At 41.5% G+C, this 19,982-nt stretch overlaps 1 protein-coding gene across 19 annotated transcripts in view; it reads right to left on the bottom strand.

The window, feature by feature from the left end:
* Positions 1-19,982, bottom strand: part of Hdac9 (histone deacetylase 9) — an 834,213-nt gene that overhangs the window by 505,398 nt on the left and 308,833 nt on the right. Inside the window, exon 2 of one of the 19 annotated variants that reach the window (XM_075948421.1) lies at positions 3,836-3,942. The exons of the other annotated variants lie outside the window; for them this stretch is intronic. Coding sequence (XP_075804536.1) covers positions 3,836-3,845 — 10 coding nt within the window. The 5' untranslated portion in view covers positions 3,846-3,942. The remainder of the gene's footprint in view (positions 1-3,835; positions 3,943-19,982) is intronic. 19 annotated transcript variants of the gene reach the window in all.

Here is a 19,982-nt window from a genome sequence, read left to right as displayed (position 1 = left end):
CTTATATCATCTCAAGTAGATTCTAAGAAAATATACAGGATCAATCAATGTAGGCATTAGACATCTATTGCTCTTAGTGAAAACATTACTTATTTGGCTTGAGTTGTAGTTGCTATAACCACAGACTTGGGTTCTGTATAAAGATCGTCTTATCAGTATCCTCAGATAGGTAAGTAAGAGGTGATTCTCTTCCTCCGTGGACAAAGGAAACAAGAACTGACTGATTTAGAAAGGCCTAATAAGATGTCACACAAATAGGACAAAACTGAGCTAAGGCACAAAGGCATGCATGCATGTTTTATCCAAAGTCCTTCAAAAGGAGCCTAAGAGAGGCTGTGAGAAGGATGAGGATGAGCACCCCGAAAGGACATGCTGAAAACTCCCGAGTTTAGTATGCTGGCCCTGTAGAGGAGGTGCTTAGGCAATGTGTTTCAAATTTTGCCATTTCCAGTGAATGCTTGACGAGCAACTTGACTGGATTACTTTTCTCAAAACAGAGAAATTGATGCTGCAACATGAAGACGTGGGTGTTTCAGTGTGCATTCACAATCTTAAGTACTAGAGAGAGTTAGAACCAGTACAGAGTTCCGTCGTCCATCATCACATGTACTTTTTCATGAGGCACCATGGGACATCAGCAGTGATGGATTGACGATAATTTAGCCGCTTGTTTAAAGTTTATACAGAGCTATCTGATTTGCAATTTCTTCAGAGTTCACGGGGTTATTAGAGATATAATGTACACATATTCATCCTCGCCACACAATTAAAACAGCTTTTGGTTATGTAGCAAAGTCGGTTTGAGGATAAATAAATGATAACATTACAGACATATGGCATGGCTATATTATGAGCCATGTCCTTAATTCTCTAGCTTGATCAAGGTTGGACCCTGACTGCGACCTAAGAGAAGCGATCCCCAGAACCCTTTCACTTGTATATCTCCATAGAAGTAAGAAAGTCAAAAGGAATCATTTCTATAATTTTGCTCCCTTCTTTAAGCATTGAGAAGCAGTTCCCAAACTATTAGTCATTGGTGTCTTAGTTACTGTTCTACTGTTGTGAGAAGAGACCATGGCCAATACAATTATTAAAACAAAGCATTTAGTTGGGGGAAGGGCAGTTAGTTTACAGCTTCTGAGAGTTAATACACAACTATCACGGCAGAGGTCATGGTGGCAGGCAGGTAGGTGGGCATGGTGCTAGAACCGCAGTCGAGAGCTCACCTTTGATACAAAAGTTGAAGGCAGAGAGGAGAAAGGGGGTGCAAGCATGGCCTTTTGTAACCTCAAAACCCTCCTAACTGACACATCTATACCAGCAAGGCCATGTGTACCAAAAATGTCACGCCTCCTAATCCCTCCCAAACAGTTCCACTAACCAAGGACCAAATATTCAAGTATGTGAGCCTTTACGGACTGTTCTCCTTCAAACCACCACAACCAGAAAGTCAGTTCACTGGGGTAGGGGTCAGGCTGGGATGGGTCTGGACAGGACAGCACTGGATAGGAAATGACAAATTAGACAGCACCAGAGAGTGATATGGTATGATAAGGTTGGCATGACCAGCCTAAGCTAGGCTAGACAGGACTGCATTGGCATGAGAGGTTTATAATGAGTATTTGCTCCCAATGCATGTAAATATGGAAATAGCCACAGTTTACACCTACTTTAATTACTCTTTAAAAATACAGGTTATGATCTAAAGTTTGGGATGCACATGTATGAGAAAAATTTATATTTCTAAACTCAGATGGAATCCGTTTCCAAGCTCAACCCGGCTTTGTGTACTTTGGCAAACTAACCTCCCAGAATCTTCAGTATGCTCCACCTTATAATACTCATAAATCTCAGATTTTAAATTAACTAATGTGTGAAATGTCTATAGGAGTTTCTGACACCCATTCGGCATTAAAAAGTAATTAATGATATTTTTATAATTGTTGGTTCTATGGTACATCAACCATCTGACTCAAGTATATCTAAACAGCATAGGAATTCCATGACTTGGGTCAAAGAAATTTCTAATCTCTTCCTCCCCTGAGTTTAAATCTTACACTTTGCACTCATTTTTGACTGACTTGCAACACCATGGGAAAGTTATATCAAAGACATGTCATTTATATTCTTCTTTGTTTTTATTACCAAAATTACATGCTAAAGACAAGTTTAAAATTCATATCCACATACATTGCCAAACTTTTCCTAGCCATCTGCAATCAAGGACATTAAATAAAGCCCAATATCTGGCAGAACGTAATTTTGCCACCAAAGAATGGTTGTGTGGTAAACACATTTATAATTAACAAGACTTTAAACACCTTAATTTTGAGACTTGATAATGAAAATCCAAGAAGAATACACAAGGGACAAATTCTTATTCATTTATTAATGAATTTTGATCTAGACAACTCAGTGAATTCCCACTTCTAATCGGGCCTCTGCCTCACTGCCATTCATGAGCTAGTGCAGGGAGGAGGCTCTGAGAGGAGCTAAACAAGCACACACTTTGGCGGATGCTAAGAAGAGATATGAAGATGGCGGGGAAATAACAAATTAGACAGCACCAGAGAGTGATATGGTATGATGCGGACGGGAAACATTTGCTCCTTTACCGAAGACACCACAAAGTACATTCAGATGGTGATGATTGAGAATATAGCTAAAGACAGATGGCAGAGCCACACAGACATCCGGAAGATCAAGTCCTAAAGTCCCGGGGACTCAGGCAAGCCCTGGGACTCTCTGCTTGGCGAAACACCAGTGTGAACCAGGGGCACATAGAGTCGGGTTGTCCCTGAGAGCTACTCCTGCCTTTACCCTGAGGAAGATCAGTGATTCTCAACCTTCCCAGTGCTACGACCCTTTAATATAGTCCTCATGTTGTGGTGAGCTCCAACCATAAAATTATTCTCCATCCTGCTTAGTAACTGTAATTTTTCTACTGTTATGAATTGTAACATAAATATATGATATGCAGGGTATCTGATAGGTGACCCTCATGAAAGGGTCATTTGACTCCCATAGTGGTCAACCCACAGGTTGAGAACCACTGTTCTATAAGGTTCCGTGTAGAGGATAGATAATGTGTGACTTTTTGATGCTCACTCAACCTTGACGTTTAGCATAAATCTGATCATAACTTACTCCACAATCTTAGCAATACTTTTGTTTTGTTTCTGATACTCTAGAAATAGAAAGGTCTGCCTAACTGAAATTTGCATCTAAAATTACCTGGCACGAGTGAGAAGGAAACATGGAACATGCATCAAAACCGCTTAGGAGTTTGTTAGAGGGGGCGTACACAGGCCTGGGAAATCGAAGTGTAGACAGACAGAGAGAAAAATGGCAGGTCCAGCTTTTTAAAAGCTGCCTAGTGCATGCGCACAGGGGTTGGCGTGACTATGTCATATGCAGATCATGACACATCATGACACAGATGACGGGCTCACACATGCATGCAACGGCTTAGCTAAGTCATAGTGGATGTAACCACTTATGAACGCAAAGGCTTAACTGAGTCATGGTGGGTGTGACCACGCATGCGCACACGTGGATCACTCAGGGCCCTTTAACATTCAGGCACTTCTACCCGAGGGCTTTGTCTGCACGTGCTTGGCTCTAGAACCCCGAAGTGCAGCCTTATGTGGCTGAAATCATTACAGAATCTTCATTTTCCTGGTTATGAGTGACACTGAGCATCTTTTAGAAACACTAATTATCTCTGGCATTTCTCCTTTATAGAAGTTCATTCTTAAACTGTTTTTGCTGTAGTTGTTTTGTCTCACTAATGTATTACAAAGAGTCTTAGATATTTTAGAAATTAACCCCTTACCTATCAGCATATGTTTTGCAAGTCTGCTGTCTTCCTATTCTGTGGGCTGAAGTTTTCACTTCTTTCCTATTTCCTTTGATCTAAGGAAGCCCTCAGGTTGCTGGACACTGTTGGTGGGAAGAAAAACGGGTGTGATAGATGCATAATTCCCTTAACGTTTCTGAAAAGACTCAGAAATCCCACTTATCGGCATTTACCCGAGAGAACTGAGGATCTAAATAGTCGCTGACAGTTGAGCAGATCTGAAAGTGTGGCTTCCACACACAGCGGAATGACGGAGCTTTGACGATATCCTGCCACAGGCAACAGTGTAGATAAGACTGCATTTGGTCAAGTAAAAGACAAAGCCACAGAAGGACAAATATCGCGTGATTTCACAGACATGATGCATCGCAAGTAGTCAAAGACATACAAGCAGAAAGCGGGATAGAGGTTCCCATGTCCAGGGAGACGAGGGGCAAAGATAGGAAGCTAGCAACACAATTCAGTCCTAAAGCATGGACCATTTCTAGAGAGCTTTGTACTACACTGTGTACACGTTTCAATCATTTATAAAATCTGCTATAGAGATAGGCACCATGCTAAGGGAGAGAGGAGGAAGGGAGGAGACCATGACCAGGGAAGGATGGAGCGAAGAGAAAGTCTAGGGAAAATGATGAGATAAATTAGAGTCTTGCAACAATACAGGACTGTCAGGTCAAAGTCGGCGGGATGGTAGCTGAGGTGGAGCAGGCAGACTTGGTGATGGAAAAACTGTGGAACAGGAGAAGAAAGAAAGACTTCCATGCCGAGAGATATAAATAGTGAAATTCCAAAATGATGGAGTAAATTAGTGGATAAGAAAGCAAATAAATAAATAAATGTGCAAATAATGAAGCAGAACACGCCAACGTCTGCACTCGGCGACCATGGAGTAAATGCCGCTCTGTTCCTGACATGGAGTTCCTGGAAAGGCTCAGCCAGGAGCTCCTGGAAATAACATGAGGCTCTGGGTGTGAGGAAGGCCCCAGAGCTCCTCAAGGATTTAATTTGCACCATGGATTCTGAAATAGGAAAAACTGAGCCTTCAATTTGAAATAATAAGTTGGTCGTTAAAGGCCTAGCATAGTAGGATGTCCTGCCGGCAACAATTGGTCATTACTCTCGGTCAGCTAATGTCAGGCAGGCAATAAAGGTAATTGTAGGAAGGATCAAAGAGCTGAGCTCCTACAGAGAAGCAAGTGCATATGCCCCCAATATTTCATCACTGAGAGGTACCTGCCTTCTTTTCCTAATATGAAAGCCATAAAAGGGAGGGGAAACAGCCCTTGAAAGTGCTATTGTTAAGACCAAAAACTAATTAGTCATTGCTTCCCAAAGTGTTATGTGAAATGTCTTCAGAAATAATGGTCTGCTCTCCGGATTTTATAGGTTTGCTGAGTCTAGTGTTCTCTGGAATTTCCTGTTTCCCTTGGTAGGGAAGATTGAGTAAACTTTACAAGTCATCTTGAATAACAAAACCCTCTCAATAAAGGCAATCATTTGTGGATTCATAAAGTGTGCAGCTAGACTAGAAGCAAGGACCAGAGGGGTACACCAAAGTTTCAAGACTGTCAGTGAGGCTGACTAAACTTGGTTATTCTGCGCCTGAGGTGGTTGGTAATTTTCTACTTTGAAGATACACAACGAAAAGCTCATATTTCGTATAGTGCATTCCTATAAATAAACACACAGGTCGTGGTCTGCTGGGATCACCTAATAATCCTAAGTACTGGATGTCCAGTATACATTATGTAGTCTGTACACACAGACTGAGGCTGATAGGTACAGCATCGTCACTGAGTGTGTGACACCCAGTTCTCTGCTTCTCAAAAATATGTAAAAGTTGCATTAGCATCTGTGCAAATCCCACCACGTAAGAGGAAATGCCCTTGGCAAATCGGCCTTTAGAGAAAGAAAGAAGGGCGTGCGTGTTCTGCATCATAGCTAACGTCAGAAATCCCCCTGAACAAAAGGTGACATACATACAACACAAGACTTCTATCCTACAACTCCTGACATATGGCAATCATCTCTCTGCAATTATTCCACTCTACTTAGTTATGTGTAGCTTATAATTAGACCTGATTTATTCAGAAGAAGCATGAGATCAAAACTGAATACAAATAATGAGTCTGCATTTCTGTAACCGTCGATCCACACATCACTGCTGATACACGGATGAGCCTTCTCATCACGGAGGGCAAATACCCAGTCATGAACACAGGGAAACATTGTTTTTTTCTTGTAGGCCCCCAGTACAATTTTAAAACACATGCAAGCCCTACAGACTTATGTTGTATTTGAATCCATCATGTCGGTATAATTAGTCTAACTTAAACCTGTACTGTTCCGAGGCACAGGGACGATCTCAGCTATGCACCAAGTGTTGAAAAGGTTTGTAGTCTATTCCAGAAAGAACACAAACCTTGACAGAGCTTGCCAGGGAGCAATTTCCATTCAATGATTTCTACAAATGTAATATACAATGAACATTGTTCAATCTTAACTGTGCAGAAATACAGCCACGTGGCACGCTCTGTGTCCTGCCAAACACTGATCTCGCATTAACTGGAGAAGGGCGGGCCCCCTCTGTAGCCATGTGGAGACTACATGAAATGATAATGTGTGACCTGATGATAGTTTGAAAACCCCAAATGCGATTTAGCCGAGAAGCTTCATCAATGGAAAATGAGAAAGCAGCTCTTCCCTAGCATGTCACTGGTCCGCTTGGCTCTGAACTGGGGAGAAGTGCCCATTTATGCCAGCTTCAGCTCTAAGGGTCCCTTATCTCTGATGGAGACATGAACACTAGATTTATAGTCTCAGCTCTCACCCAACTTTCAAACCATGCACTGGAATCTTACAATGATTTCTCATTAAATTCAACAAAATTTGCAATGAGTCTATGCTTAAAATTTTTAATTGTCTTGTGTACAGTCCTGCAGTTGGTCTATAAACTCCTGTATCAATAATTCTAGCGAAACCAAGGATCTACTTTATGAGGCTATTCTAAGACAAGAGGAGAACTTCTTACAGCTAGAGAGGAAAATTCCTAAGAAAAATATTCTCAGAAACTTCCTTAGAAAATGCAGAAATATTGTTGCTGTAAAATAAATGCTAAAACAGCAGTTTGAACCTAAGACAACAACTAGAACATTCTGAATTATAAAATCCATGAGATGTGTACTGTTGCTTCCCTTAATTATTAAAGGCTCATAGAGGGGAAAAATCTACTGAGATGACTTATTACAAATAGAACAAAATCATGTTTATCTAGAAAGAAAAAATAAAAATGCTGCATGTTCTCCACTTCTGAGAACCTGTCTTTGCACAGGGGTAAGGAAAAGACTCGGAAAAATGAGACTTCCACAGAAACAAGATGTATCAGTGAGCAGCGAGTCTCAAACCTCCAGGATTTCGGTCCGCCTTTGACCTTCCCTCTATATTTTGTCTTACAAATATTTACATAAGAGGAGAGCATTATTATTTTTGTCATTTTAAGATATGACTACAATAATAAAATAAAAATTGAGACATTTATAATTTTCAAAATGTTTAAGATAAGAAATGTATTTTTTTTAATAAAATGGAAAATAAACTATGTTTCAGAGCATCTTTCTGGTCTCCGTGGTGGGATGTGTCTACCTCCTCCATTTAATTATCAAGCCAGTGTGATCAAAAGTATAATTATTCTCATTACATAAATGAGGAAAATGAGACCCCAAGAATTTAAGTAAATTGCTCAAAGCGCACAGTAAGGAAGTGGTTTGATTTCCATTTGAACTCAGATTCAACCATCTTCAGATTCTTCCACCTTTGTCATGGAGAAGAGATTTTACAAAACGAAAAAGAGTTGACCACCAGGTAATTATTAACATGTGAGAACTGACTGACTCACCTGGGAATGAGGCTTCTACTCTTAGATAAAAAAAGATCTTTAGCATAGAATATTATCACTCCATAGTCAGGACACAAATTCATATTGCAGTCATCAAAAAGGGTCTACAAAGCCACCACCGGATACTCGGAGCTTTTTAAGGCTGCGTCAAAACATCTACGAATTTACAAATTTGAGTTATTTGTTGTTTTTCACTGATGTGTTAATGAACATGTTGTGCGCTAGTCTCCAGATACTTCAAATACCAGGCAGTAATTCCTTTCTTCCGTGAGGGTGTGCACAGCTCCTCCAGCCAAGGCGTGGGCCTGCCTCTGTCCCTCTGGATCTGGGCTGGTCTGTGACATCCTTTCTCTGTTATAGATGGTATGAGCGTGATTCTTCTGTCCTAGTCGCATTGCTACCAAATTGAGCCTTCTAGAACCTCCTGCCTCTACTCCCTGGGACTCATTGTCTCTGTAGGGAGAACTAGGAATGACAAGGAGTACGGGAAAGCCAATAGAGAGCTAGACGCCACCTTGTACTGGCTGGCCCAGCCTCGGTTAAATGCCATGGGAGGAAAGAATCATACTGCCAGGCCAAAATGCAGAACCATAAACAAATAATTGCCAATTTAAATGATTTTTGGGGGGTGAAATTTTACAAACTTAACAAAAATGAGATACTGGTCAGGTCATTTAAAGCATTATTGTCAGAAGCTTATATTTTATGAAGTCCTCTTCTCATTTAGTACCTAGCACTAGAATCTAAACTTTCTTAGTATTGTTCAAGAAAAGACACCATCAGACCCCCCCACCAAAAAAAATTACAAAGGACTATAGCTATGATATAAAAAATGTCACGGAAATATATTTCCAAAAAAAAAAAAAAAAACCCGAAAGTCAGGATTCCCTGAAACTTGACTATGCAAAAGAATACTGAGCTATTAAAATGTAAACATCAATTTAAATATTCGATATAAATGGTAGGGGGTAGCGATGATCTCTGTGCATTCACAAAACCCACATTTGTAAACAGACCCTGCTGAGGGGTGGAGACCAGCAGGTTGCCTTGGGCTTCTGAGCCAGCCAGTCCAGCCCATTGGTGAACTGTAGGTCAGTGAAAGAGCCTGGCCCAAAAATAACCTGAGGGAGGGAGGGAAGAGAGAGGGAGGGAGGGAGAGAAGGAATGAAAGGAAGAGGAGTGGAAGGGAGAGAAGGGGGAAGGAAGGAGGGAGAGAGGGAGAGGTAGGGAGGGATGGGGAAGGAAGGAAGAGAGGGGAGGGGAGGAAAAGGGAGGAGGATGGAGGGAAGCCGGGAGAGGAGGGGAAGAGAAAGAGTGGGAAGGGGAAGAGAAGGGGAGGGGAGAAGAGGGGAAAAGGGGGAGGGGAAGAGAAGGGGAGGGGAGAGTTGGACAGTGCCTGAGGAATCACACCATGGTTGTACATACGTGTGTTCTCTACATGCGTGTGTTCACATGTTTACCTGCACATACATAAACATACAAGCACACAAATAATGAATGTACTTTAAAATAAAAAGAAAATATTCCTATTCTAAATATAATTTAATATTCCAGATAACTAAATTGTGAAAACATAATCTCGACCACCGAACACTATCTGTGATAGAAAACGACGAGTCCCAAGAGAGAAGTGCTGTGTGCGGGTTCTCCTTCCACAGCCTGTCTGCACGGAGCACTCACGGCTCTCGTCCAAGGGCTCAGATCCTGAGTTCTAAGGACCGACCTTAAAACTCCATCCTCAAGCTCAGCGCTGTGGAGAAACAGGAATTATAAACACAAACTTGAGACAGGGAATGAGTGTGGAAGAGAAAACATCCTTTGTCCCAATCCCTTCTAAGGTCCGCCGTGGTGTGTGCGCACGCACGTGCGTGTGTGTGTGGTGTGTGTGCGTGTGTGTGTTTGAGAATGTGTGTGTGCATGTGTGTGAGTGTGCGCATGTGTGTCCATTCATGCGTGCATGTGTGTGCCTGTGTGTGTGTCCTAGAAAGGAGCTACCGGCACGTTGGACTGTGACCCACTGCTACTTTCCCTCTCCGAGTCCAAACCCCACAGCGAGGCCTTCCTTTCCCATGACCTCCGGCTGTCAGGCTGCTGCGGGCTTTCCCCACAGGCCTGCTCTCTCCCTCCTTTGAAGATTTGTTTTCTGAAGTCGATGTCTTGTTCCTGCCCGCCAGAGAGTCCTTTGCAGGCCGCCACTATAGCCCACTGATGGAAACCGGGCGGAGGGAAGAAATTCAGTTTCCTGTTCTCTGTAAGTGTGCGGTTGTAATATATTTATGATTTGAATACACCTTCTCCATCCACCCTATCTCACTGGCCCGTGCTGTCCCCTGCTGCATAGCTTCGCTGACTGTTATTTTCCAATGGCTTCTTTTCTAGTCTTTTCTCCAAAGAGATCACAATCCATGTTTTCTTTCTTGAGGTGGTAAAGCACTAGAAAAAAATTAAGCAAGGCAGAGTTCCTGAGAAATATACAGAGGTCACAGACTTCCCCACCATTATCAGAGAGGAAAGAAAGGGGTTGGTGTGCAGGGACGGAGAATAAACTAAATGAAGCATCAACTCGCAGATGGGAGAATGTGTGAGAGAGCAGAGTTTGAAAAATGACGCCTGCGTTAGCTACATTGAGGAAACACATGGTCAACAGTAGCCACTGAAAATAGACAATCAGATAACAGCAAGCTGTCAGTCGCAGGATCAGGCCGAAAGCAGGGCAGAAAGGGTGGATCCGAAACCACTGTGACCCCTCTGGGGTTGGGCCAGGACGCGGTCTCTCTAGACAAGGACAGCAGGCTGTTCAGGGGTTGGTGCAGTCCTCACAAGAAGCTGTTTCCTCTCAGGCCTCTCATTAATCTTCCGCATTCACCCTGCAGCCAGTCATCCAGTCACATGGCTAGCTGAGGTTAAGAGTCCGCTCATGGGGAGCTAAATGTTTGCTTGAGAGGTAAGCTCAGTCAGCCATGACCCTGAACCATGAAGAAGCCAGTGAAGAAATCACTTAGGAAATTACACCCTGAAATTTCACTCTACCGATGTGTAGGCGGTCTCCTGGTTTCAAAGGTACTTTGTTTGAGAAAGGGTCTCTGTATCTTCCCAGATATAAAAAGGTACCCTACCTCCTCTCTTGACCTCCGTGGCTCTCTGCCTCTTTGTGTCTCTGTCTGTCTGTCTCTCCCCCTCCTTCCCCCCTCTCACTTTCTCCTCTGCTGCTCTGGTTTCCTCCTAACAAGGAGATTTTTTTCTTCTTTTTCATCTCCTTCTTTGAAAGAAATGTTCTTTTTTCTCATTTTAACATGTTTTAAGATGAATGATTAGGAAGAAATTGTTTTGACACTTAGTTGTTTCTTGAGTAACACGCTACAGATTAAATTGTTTAGTGCAATTCTTCTATGAGATATGATGACGAGGGCATCGCATAACGGATAGGCTGAGGTGACTTTCTACAGTCGCCAACCAGTGTAGATTCCATTCAGAACACTGTTGGTGGGCACGCATGTGGAAACGGAGAACAGAGGGATTGAGCAGTGGCGGGAAGGCAAAGCAAGGCTTAGGGCTGGGCGGTATGATACAGACTTCCCACGTTCTCACCATCAGCTTCTCTTTTCACTACCTGTGACCTCGGGCTCATCCCTTGACAGCTATCTTGGGCTACGCGATATGAAACAGTCTCGCATAGCTTTATCACATCTCTTCTGAGCACGCTTACTACCTGAAGTGTTCTTATTTCTTCACTTAACCTCTCTCCAACTAACACCTGCGACCTAGAACAGCAGGCACCCTCCTTCCCACCCTTGTCTCTACGATGACCCGGCTATTTCCAGAGGCTGGAGACTTAACAACGTGTAGAGTCAGTGAGAAAAATAAAAACAAAGAGGAAGAAATCAATGAACACTCCCAGAAATGCTTAGCTGACCCTAGGGCATGGATTTTATGAGTTATTATTATGACCAGAACAAGCAGAACGTGAACTATTGCCAACGCAAGGCTGTAGCTCCAACCATAAACAAGAAAGGCACTTGGTCACTGTTCGAAATGTCAAACCTGGAAAGTCTTACACACATTCTGCTCTTACAGCTGAGGTGAGCCTGTGAAATGCTGGTGCTGTGAGCTCTAGCAGTCACACAGGGTAACACAAGAGAAGACTGAGATCTCTGAAATCACAACAACCACACAGAGCATACAGAGTCCTAGCCCTCAAACTCAGATTCTGTATCAAAAATCCAGAAAGATAAATAAATCATCCTGAGTAACCCAACTCAGTTCCCAAGTACAGGAAGACTGCATTTAGGATGAGAACACGGGTGCTTGCCTGGTCTTCCAAACAATTCCAGCCAGTTATCTAACTTCTGGGCTTTATGGATTTGTTTATCTTGGCAGGGCCTTTTCTCTGCACCAGGTATTTCCATACAACAGCAAAATGGTTCATTCTTCACAACAGGCTAAAGTCATGGTGCCACCACCTGAGACTGTAACGTACAGGTGCAGGCACCAAGATTCAAGAACAACCATCATTCGAAAGCTGTGCCCTTTGCCTGTGCAGGCACCTTGTACGTCAGTGGTGGAGGCTTGTAATGTTAATGAGCATTTTCTGGCATATTCTTGCTAACGAGAATGTGATTTATCATTTCCTCTCGAAATAAAAACTCAAAATAATAAGAGTTTGCAAAGCATGGGATAGAGTCATTTATCCACTTTGGAGATTCTGAATGCTGTCAGTGCTCAAAGTGAGAAACACCAACCTCATCTTCCCACTTGGAGGCACCGGCACCCACACACAGTCAACTTAACCTTCAAACGTCAACTTAAGGGTGACCTTCTCTGGGCACAGCGAGTTCTTACTGGTATCTGTGAGACTCGGCTTCTTCATGATGAACAAAGTAATAAGAGGGTTTCAAATGATACATTTATTAGATAAATAATTAGCACATCCACCATCATTGTCACACAAACAAAGTTATGTGACAGACTGTGGTTGCCATGATCAGTTGGTAGGCTGTGGTTGCTGTGATCAGCTGGTAGGCTGTGGTTGCCGTGATCAGTTGGTAGGCTGTAGGTACCATACTCAGTTGGTAGGCTGTAGGTACCATGCTCAGTTGGTAGGATGTGGGTACCATGCTCAGTTGGTAGGCTGTGGTTGCCGTGATCAGTTGGTAGGCTGTAGGTACCATGCTCAGTTGGTAGGATGTGGGTACCATGCTCAGTTGGTAGGCTGTGGTTGCCGTGATCAGTTGGTAGGCTGTTGGTACCATGCTCAGTTGGTAGGCTGTAGGTACCATGCTCAGTTGGTAGGCTGTAGGTAGCATGCTCAGTTGGTAGGCTGTGGGTGCCATGCATGGCTGCTTAGGGCACATTTTCTCCGTCAACTAGAATGTCCAAGGGGCTGATACTCACATAGTTCATCTTGTATCAGTTTAGGGAGAGTCAGCGTATGAAAACACTGAAATATTTCCACTGTAAAGGAAGCCACTGCTTAGCAAGTCTGCTCCGTTCGCTTCAGCAGCACCCATAAACCTCTCGGGACCTAATCCCAGCCTGCACTGCTCTCACACCTGGGCTCAGGAGCCATCAAAGCCAAGCTGGCAGCTGCCATGGAAGCCTTCTGGAAACTCTGACACTTCCATCTCTTTGTTCTGTTTCATCCTCATAACAACAATGAGAGGAACAAATCGCTCTCGTGAGAGAATGCTGAGCTCAGCCTTGGCTTACCTATGTTTAGTTCTTCAGGTAAAATGCACATTTACTTAGTTACTTACTCCCCCAAAAGGATCTGTGGCTACCCTTACAAAGTTTTTCTTTATGAAAGAGAAATGTTTTAATATACTGTTGAGTTATTTATAACATAACACGTTAATGCCTTCAGTAAAGAACAGATAATGTAAAAGAAATAACAAGATGCAAAAAAGAATCCAGGGTCCATTCTTTTCCTTGTAATTCACTTGTTATAAATAACTCCATTTCAGGTACATATAATTATTAATGCTGTTTAGTAAGTTAAAATAGCATAAAATATAAAATGGAAAATACCCCTTTGGAGTTGACTGAGATGAATGGTTTACTAAACATAGAGTTTTCTGCAGTCAAAATAAATAAAACTGAAAAAGGAGAAAGAGGTGACAAAGATAGCAAAGAAGCACAAAACGATTGTTTTCCTGGTTTCTGTTCTTTTATAGACATTATGAAAAGGTCCCTGCAGCCGCCACGCTGTTGTCAAACACCTGTAAGTAAAACACTTCCTTTTACAAAAATGGTCTGAAATTTTGGCTTAAGACAGTTACGTTTCAATTTTCACTTAAATACATTTTAAAAGTAAAGGTCGATGAACGGTGTCTCACAATCGTTTGGGTGTTTTAATATCTTGGTCACAGCGCTCTGGCTACTGGGCTTTGGTTGAGTAGCATCATTCACCTACTTGTAATTTCTTCCTCCGGGCCTCCTCATTTCCACCTGACTGAAGGTGCTCCTGTGTGGTCTCAGCTGAATGGAACTTAGTACGCTTTCATTTAGCCTTTTTATCACAGTTAGGTATCTAACTCCAGGAGAGAAATCGGCTACAGAAGTACGCTCAGCTGAGGTAGAAGCCACACATCATACTGGCTTGGAAGTTGCCACTGTTAGCAGTCTAGACTGCGCTCAATTCCAGGCTGTGTGCCTGGCAGGAGATGGCCAATGGGCTGCGTGCTTGGCAGGAGACAGCCAATGGGCTGCGTGCTTGGCAGGAGATGGCCAATGGAAAACAAGTTCAATGGCATCATTGGACGTTCCTTATCTCATATTGCCACGTCGGTGCATTTGTTGTTTTCAATGTTGACTTATATTCATTTTATTTTATTTATATATCTTTCCTCTCTTATTATGTTTCTGGTCCTTTGTGTTTATGACATGGCTTCCAGTTTAGTGATTTTATGTGATTCCTGAGTCTGCAAATTGGGATTCCTGAGTTGGTCTCTGCATTGGTATGCTTCATGCGCCTTTGCTTGGACTCTTTTCCTTCTGTCTGTTTGTTCTGTCCTGTTCCAATGTATTAGGTGTTATTTTGTCTTATTGTATTGTATTTTATTATTATCCTTCGGGAGTCTGTTTCTTTTCTAATGAAAGACAGAAAGGGCAACAGATCCAGATGGGAAGGGAGGAGGGGCTGGGAGGGGTATCAGGTTGCATTATGGGAGGGGAAAAGGCTATTCTCAATAAAAGCAAAAAATAAACTCCAAAATAAAATTAAAATGTATATTTTATATTCAAATCATTTTATTTTCATAAAACATAAACAATATGTAAATATAAACAGCACTGCAAACTGTAATTGCTGCCATCTTAATTTGGAGTGAAGGAGTTCCAGGCTGTGTTTGGTGGTGTTGGGTAGTGGTGTGAACACATTGCACGTGTAGTATCTGTTGGTATTGAGTTGTGGTGTGAACACACATTGCATGTAGAGTATCTGTTAGTGTTGGGTGGTAGTGTGAACACATTGCATGTGTAGTATCTGTTGGTAGTGAGTGTTGGTGTGAACACATGTTGCATGTGTAGTATCTGTTGGTGTTGGGTGGTGGTGTGAACACGTTGCATGTGTAGTATCTGTTGGTATTGAGTGGTGGTGTGAACACATGTTGCGTGTGTAGTATCTGTTGGTATTGAGTGGTGGTGTGAACACATGTTGCGTGTGTAGTATCTGTTGGTATTGAGTGGTGGTGTGAACACATGTTGCGTGTGTAGTATCTGTTGGTATTGAGTGGTGGTGTGAACACATGTTGCGTGTGTAGTATCTGTTGGTATTGAGTGGTGGTGTGAACACATGTTGCGTGTGTAGTATCTGTTGGTATTGAGTGGTGGTGTGAACACATGTTGCGTGTGTAGTATCTGTTGGTGTTGGGTGGTGGTGTGAACACGTTGCATGTGTAGTATCTGTTGGTATTGAGTTGTGGTGTGAACACACATTGCATGTAGAGTATCTGTTAGTGGGTGGTGGTGTGAACACGTTGCATGTGTAGTATCTGTTGGTGTTGAGTGGTGGTGTGAAAATGTTACATGTTCAGAACCAAGTCTATATATAGCTGTATAGTGCTACTTGGCCAAACACTGAAAGAAACACCTAGAATTCACAATACATTAAACTGTGAAAAAAATTTTCATTGTAGATTCAGAAACTTTTTACTATTGTCAGATTTTTCATGATCCATATGTTGATTACACAAAACCCAAATGAGGTCTCAGCCTAAAGTTTAAGACGGTAAGATGTTAGATTCCAATAGCAGGAAGCGATGGAAGTACGTGATTTTGAGGCCAGAGTGCAAAGGCAGCCACCACAGCAGGAGCAATCACCATCACCTCCACTACAGCCAGATGCAACACCGTCCCTCTCTGAAACTCTTGCCTTCGTCACCTCCTCTAACCAGATATTCTATCTGTCCATTGCACAGCTTCGTTTAGCAGCGTCACAGCCACTGAGGAAGTGAACACCCTGCTTATTTGAGCTTAGAAATATCCATACTGCATGTCTTTAAATAACTGTTTTTCCTAGCTAGAGGCCTAAAATCAATATGAAAAAAGAAGTCCCATCAAGTGTATGGGCTGCCTAGCATCCTTCCCTAAGGTAGGTGTCACCAGCGCTACACAGATGCACCTGATTTTCAGGCTGGAACTATTATTAGCGCCTCTGAAGCACTGAGTGCCAAGCAAGTGCTGCAGTCTGCTCCCTTGCTGAGCAGCTTAACACCCGTTCATTTGCCGTGAAACAGTTGCCAAAAGCATACGTTGATTCCCAAATACTTCCTTGACTGGATTATAATACCGTAAAAGCTGGTTATTTTTTTTTTACATAATGCCTATAAAATCAAATTACTGTCACATTCTCTTCACCCAAACTGTGAGTCTTTTGTGGAGCTTACATTTATCCCTTTTATTTTCCTAGGACAATTTTCATGCTAAGAATGTTATATGGAAAATTCAGGTGGGAGCCTTGACAAAGGCCTCTAGTTCCATCTGCTGTACTCCACCAGAACAAAATAACCTAACATTCTTCTTTGATGAGTCACCACTTTTTTGTCTTCAAGTTTGAATTAGTTCTTTGAGGTGGAATTGCCAATTTCTGAGACAGTATTTTCTTAGAGAAGAAAGAAAAGCAGAGGAGACAAAGACTATTGCTGCATGCTGACAGTACGCAGTGTCACAGACTGGAAATGAGACGTCCCAGCTGAACTCAGTTTATAAGTCATAGATGCATTCATAGTCATTACAATATAAGCTACTTTATTATCTAATGCATGTATATGTATATTAGCATTTATATGAAAAACAGTGGATGCATGCATGTTAGTACAAACAAATGTATGAATGTGTAAATATAAATGAACATGGACGTAAATATTGAATAAATAGTAAGTATATATGTATTATTAACCCATATGTATATATAGTTGTATAGGTGTGTTTACATTTATGCAAATGTTGTGTATATATTATTTAAACATGTTTAAACAGTGTATATGTACGTATACTACCATACACATTTATACAAATGGAGTGTATATGCCTGTGTATTAACACATGTAAATGTATTAGCATTAGCATAAGCATATATCACTATTATCAGGGATATAATTATAAATAGTATGTGTATATATTCATATTAATATAATATAAACATATATGAATATCGATGTGAACATATTTATAAATAGTGCATGTAAGTATGCATAGTAACACAGCCACATATATAACAATGTGTGTGTGTATGTATGTGCTTGTATACAAGAATAACACTCAAAAAGATTTTTTGAATTCTGTGTGTTCCTGATTGGCAAGGATCTGGAGACATTCAAAGCCCCAGTAGACATTGTCTGGCCAAGTTCACTGTTCCTTTTTTGCTAGCTCTGACCTGCCTCAAAGGCCTGGGCCTCAGCTCCCACACAGCATGCTGCCCATCCTCCGTCTCTTCATTCCTCTCTCCTATGTCCCGGATGCCTCCTCATTCAGATTATAGGCAACCAATTAAAATGTATTTTTGAACCATGAGTTTGAAGATTGTTCACTTTCTCAGCAACATGTAAAAATGGATATATTACCTTCAAACTAAATCACCATATGGTTACCAAGGGAATAAAAAAACAAAATTGTAATGTATTCTAAAGTCCTATTTGAAGATTACAGCTTAACAGACATCTTCTCCCATAGAGAAGCTAAAAAGAATGTTGAATTTAAAGTTGTAAAGAAAAAGAACTATTATTCATCTTCCTTCTCTTAATTAAAACTAATTCATTTTAATGTCTCTCCATGCTCCAATTAGCCACAGCCCTGATTACAGAGAGCTCCTAAGGTGGAGACGGTGGCCAACTCAGTCAGTATTTGCAAGAGGTTTGGGGTCTGAAAACCACTGGTAAACATGGAAAATACAGCTTCTAATGAGTTGCAATCACATCACTTTCCCCGGCAAACCGAGTTGCTATGTGGTATACACCACTAGCCGCAGTAGGCATTTCCATTTCCTGATGAAAAGATACACTCCAAAAGGAAATGTGCTAACACTTAAATATGACATAAGCGTAATGAAGCAAATGTGCCTTCTGAAGAAAGCATAAAATGTCAGATTTACAGCATTTTCTGTGACAGAAGCCCTGTTTCCAAGAGGCAGTTTGTGCAAGTCGGAGGTGCATGCAGATGGTCACTAAACCCCTAGTCTCAAAAAGGTAACACCGGGCCAATTATATTTTTTACACTTCTGTCTATAAGCATTATACTTTCCTCATTTCTATGAAAAAGAGACGCATAGTTGAGATCCATAAAGATTCTCTAATCAGCTTATATTGTGCAAGAAAGAGTATTAAAGTCTCCGTTTTCACAACAGTGACGTGAAGAAACACACACTTTTGTGATGTATTACTAGCACTGGAACTTACATCTCTCTGCCCTGAACCACCTGCAAGTTTTAATAGTCATGTATCACCAGGGTACCAGAAACTCATAAAGTTTAACCTGCCAATTAAGCAGGTAAAGTTTCAGTCCTGTGCCATAAGACACAGTCAGCAAAACTTCAAAAAAAAAAAAAATCTTAAATTCGTTTTTGCAAGGCAGGGGAATTCCAGGACTGATACTTTAGCAAATTGTAGAAAGTAAAAGCTGATAAATGCAGTTGAAAACTATGTCCTTATGGAGAGCACAGAGTTAGCGAAAATGTGGAAGTCTAAAAATGGATCTGATGATCTCCACAAAGCTGCTGCCTGAGGATTTCATTGGTAGTGGGGCTCCTCATTCGGCATCAGCACGCACCTTTCTCGGGGCTGTGATCTGTATCTGTACCAGTTTCTTCCCATGTCTGTACCAGTTTCTCATGCCTGTACCAGTTTCTCATGTCTGTACCAGTTTCTTTGGAACAAGAGCTTGCAACAGAAACTACAACATTCTTAGGATCGCAAGTAAACATCCAGTTCTGTAATCCCAAAGGTGGGACCCATAAAAACATAGGAATCTAAAGATCCCTTGCAAGAAAGAAAAGGCTTCTTAATGCTCTTTTGTAACCATGGTGATGTCTAGAAGGACATCCCAATAGGGTGACTTCAGGGGACACAATTTCATAAATGGCCCCCTAATGTCAAGGCTCAGGATCGTAGCCCCAGCCCAGTTAGTCATGGCACGAACTGCTGCCATGTTGAGGGACTGGTTATTTCTTCTGAACCTGCACTGCTAGGTGGAGATACTTTCTTTTCCCAGGGCTTCCTTTATATGAACTAGTCTTCTAGGAGGGAAGCAAAAGATTTATTCCAGAAAGGCGGTGAAAGTGTTATTGCATTATTATTATTATTATTATTATTATTATTATTATTACTATTGCTTTGGAAAAGGCTAAGACTGTCTAACTATTCATTTGCTCCTATCTTATTGACTATAACTCTATAACTCAAGAACTATAGATTGTTCATAAAAGAATAAAATGCTGGATCCATGTATCTGATAATCCAATAAGAATAACAATAAAGCTAGGTCTTTTATGTTTTTGATTTGAATATAACTCACTTTACATCAATTTGTGAACTAATCTATACACATTGACTGCCAACACTGTACCAAGTACAACTTTATTGTGTCTATATACACCATCTCATTTAATCTCCCCAATCATTCCCTGACAACAGAATTATTATCAAAGCATAAGTTTAAGTGATCTATCAATTGATGACCAAGTGGGGCCAGAACTCAGATCCACTCCATTAGGCTGTAAAACGTTTACTTTTTATGACT

This window comes from Microtus pennsylvanicus, chromosome 14, assembly GCF_037038515.1.
Source record: "Microtus pennsylvanicus isolate mMicPen1 chromosome 14, mMicPen1.hap1, whole genome shotgun sequence".
Classification (NCBI taxonomy): Eukaryota; Metazoa; Chordata; class Mammalia; order Rodentia; family Cricetidae; genus Microtus; species Microtus pennsylvanicus.
This window is presented reverse-complemented; position numbering and strand designations above follow the sequence as displayed.